Here is a 3,401-nt window from a genome sequence, read left to right on the forward strand (position 1 = left end):
ATTATGCATTTCCTTTCATTTCACTGGGTCAATAAAAAATACTCACAGTCTTCATCTAAGAATTTATACTGTATGTGTTTCCTGAAAAAATCTTGTATGCCTCTGCAAATTTCTTCCTTTTGTTTAGAAATATGATCATAGTATTGTGTGTAGTCCCTTTGAGAAATACCTGAAAAGAAATATTTTATATTCTGTTATACAGTATTATTTTCAAACCAGCAAGATGTGATTTCAACTTTTTGTTGGAGAAAACCACTAGAGTAGATCAGAAGAACAATCCAATGGATATTGCATGATACTACTCAGCTGCAAAGATTCATATGGATAGGTGAATCCTAAAGTTCCATATCGCCATGAATTCTTACTTCTGGGAATAGTTATTGATATTTTTATTGAGTACCATGGAAAGAATTCCAAGTCACAAGAAAGGCTTGTTACGTAAACAATGCAAGAAGCAATTTTAAATTTGTACACATAATCAACAGCTGCTGCTTTGATTTTTTCCAAAGAAGTATCTGCAAATTGGTATTCTCTTCTACTTTCTTTGGGAAAACAAAATACTCCTCACTGTATGTTTGCCATACTGATACTATATTTCACAGAAGTAGTCTATTTTTCTTGTTCACACATGCTGCTCTGCCTTCACAAGCCTGATTTTTCAAGCCATGGAAAAGTAAACATTCCTTTTTTCAGAGTGACGTGCTAATATTATTCCAAATACCCTAAAAAGACTATTATATGAACTTCCTCAATTTGCTCCAGTCCTAGGAAAAAGGTCTCTGCTCTGAAACAAGGGCTTCTAATTCCTTAATCACATGCTGACACAACTCCCTTCTTTAGCACACTTATATTGCAGTTTTTTCAGGAATATCTAACAATATGATCAATTTGAACACCTCAGGTTTCTTTTAGGTAGATTGGTAAATGTCAACATTACATTCAATGATTGATTCTTGACCATTGTTTGATTCTATTAAGTTAAAGTTTTCTTGGTTGAAGATAAATTTTACTTTATGGAAAAATGTATAAGCCCAAAACAACAACAACAAATTATCTTCAATATTTAAGTTGAATAAATCATAGCAAACAAAATAGTAACCTGAGAGGAAGGACAGGTTACGTTTTTGGGTGACTTTTAGAATAACACACTTATTTGTCCACACATTTTCTCTTGCTAGAATAATAAACATGTACCCCAATAACAGAAACAACAGTTCAAAAACTTGGCTTTCTATGATCCTTCCAATAAGCAATCTGTCGCTAAGTAATACTCAGGCAAGTCTCAAACAAAAAATAGGTAATATTAGTATTACATATATTCTAAATCAGGAATGCAACCATCACTTTCATCTCTGAAATCCAGACAGACATGATGCATCGACAGTACCTTTTTCTGTGGAAACTGAATATGGCTTTAGGATCTCTGTCAACACAGCATTCCAGAGAGTCAGTACCAATGGGTCAGAGGTGGTATCTGAGATGAAAACTGACTGATACAGCCCTGTTCTAATTACTAAAAGTTGACTTCATTCAAAAGCTTATCTTCTTTAAAAGATTACTTTCAAGAGTAAAAAGAAAAACCTCACCAATAAGCTTGTTTTCCTTGACAAAACATCGGAACTCAGCCCCAGGAATTAATTCACACCATTTTCGGAGGACAAGCTGCAGACAAAGGCAAAAATATAACAAGTGTGACAAGGTCTAATAGGCAATTTTATGTCAAGACTGTATCTTAATGACTTCTGTTACCAAATGGTTTTTTAAAGAAGAGGCATCATAAGACATTTTTAACATGAGATGTAGGGAACAGAGTTGTGATCTATTATTTTAATAAGCAGGGGGAAATTGTGCTAAAACTCCTGATGACAAAATGCACCAGTGTCACTTATTTGTCATTTTTGAGAGTTCTGACATAAGACATAATACTAAGGATGACTAAGTCCAATCTTATCACCATTGTGCCATAAGTTGCCCTATAATGCATATGTTCTTGTACCCCTGTAGGAATATCAAAAAATAAAATAATTTCAAAATTATCTACCTTAAGTACCATTTGGTATTCCTAACTCTCATAAAATTATTTATCATAAAGAATCATTATAACCCTTCCATGATATTCTTGTTAAAGTAAACCAATTCTACCTAAGTGGCCCAAGTCATAAATGGGTTTTATTATTGAAATCAGTAATTATTTAATATATAAACTTTCATATACTACTGAATTGCTATAATTTTAGAAAGAGTACAGATGCCAAATGTATGCCTCTGTGTTTTTAAAATGTTCTCTGGAGACAACCAGTCCTGTTCTCTTTCGGCATTAGCTGATAATAAATGGCTAGCACCCCGCCCTCCCTCATCCTCACACACCTCTCTGCCCTGAGAGATGTGAGATGAGACCTGTGAGATGGAACCTGAATTGCTGCAGGCACCAGTCCCCGAATCCCCTCAGTGGGCTTGTTCACGGTGCTTCCCATCGTTCTCACGCGCAACCTTCTATACTAAGCACATAATCATGTTGTCCCGTGACAATGTGATACAAGTCTCTCTTCCCCACTAAGTTCCCTAAGGGCAAGAAACTGGGTTTTATTCATCTTTGTGTTCCCAGCACAGGTAGGTAATATATAGCAGGTGCTTAAGAAATGTCTGTCAAGTGAAACAGCAAATATGTAAGACAAGCAGCCTCTAAAAATTATGTTATAAAAAATATTTAATGACCTGGGAAAATGCTCACATGATGCTACAAGTAAAAATAAACTACAAAAAGTATGCAAAGTATTTATAAAGAGAGTGGGTGTATATATACACACACACACCCCTCAAAAAAAGGGAAGGTAAAGACCAAATGTTAATACTGAGGGTATATCTGGGTGGTAGGTTCCTCATATTTTCTTGAATTTACAATTTTTTGGTAACAAGAAGTTTCTCTTCTTAAAAAACAGGAAAACATTTTTAAAATATGCCTTGGAAATTTAAAATGCACTGGCTTCATCTTTCATTATAACCTCTTGGTTGAGCCTTGTATATGTCATATTTTTAAAAAGAACCTAATTATTAAATGAAGAACCCCAAATTAAAATATTACACAGTTTTTGACTATTAAAAGCTTATGCTGGCACATATGCACACAGTTTTATACATATATAAAACTATATATAAAGACATTTTTATGTTCATAGTAATTTGTATTTAGCAACAAGCAATCGTAGCACACTAACAGCAATTTTTTAGAAAATATGCATAATGTTCAGTGAAATAATATTTTGTACAGGCAATACACACATTGTGGTTGATACAAAAAAAAAAATACAAAAGGGCAAAAGGTGAATCTCTCCCCCAAGTCCCTCTGTCATCCTCAGAGGCAATCAGCACTACCAGTTTCTTATGTATCTTTCCAGAAATAT

The 3,401-nt window shown here is 34.0% G+C and overlaps 1 protein-coding gene across 1 annotated transcript in view; it reads right to left on the reverse strand.

The window, feature by feature from the left end:
• The window catches only part of CDC123 (cell division cycle 123), a 43,888-nt gene that overhangs the window by 12,572 nt on the left and 27,915 nt on the right, over positions 1-3,401 (reverse strand). The window contains exons 8-9 of the mRNA XM_012660909.1: positions 1,587-1,662; positions 25-169 (exon numbers count right to left, since the gene is read on the reverse strand). Of these exons, the coding sequence (XP_012516363.1) occupies positions 25-169; positions 1,587-1,662 (221 nt within the window). The remainder of the gene's footprint in view (positions 1-24; positions 170-1,586; positions 1,663-3,401) is intronic.

This window comes from Propithecus coquereli, unplaced genomic scaffold (genome assembly GCF_000956105.1).
Source record: "Propithecus coquereli isolate 6110/MARCELLA unplaced genomic scaffold, Pcoq_1.0 Scaffold69, whole genome shotgun sequence".
In the NCBI taxonomy this organism is placed as follows: Eukaryota; Metazoa; Chordata; class Mammalia; order Primates; family Indriidae; genus Propithecus; species Propithecus coquereli.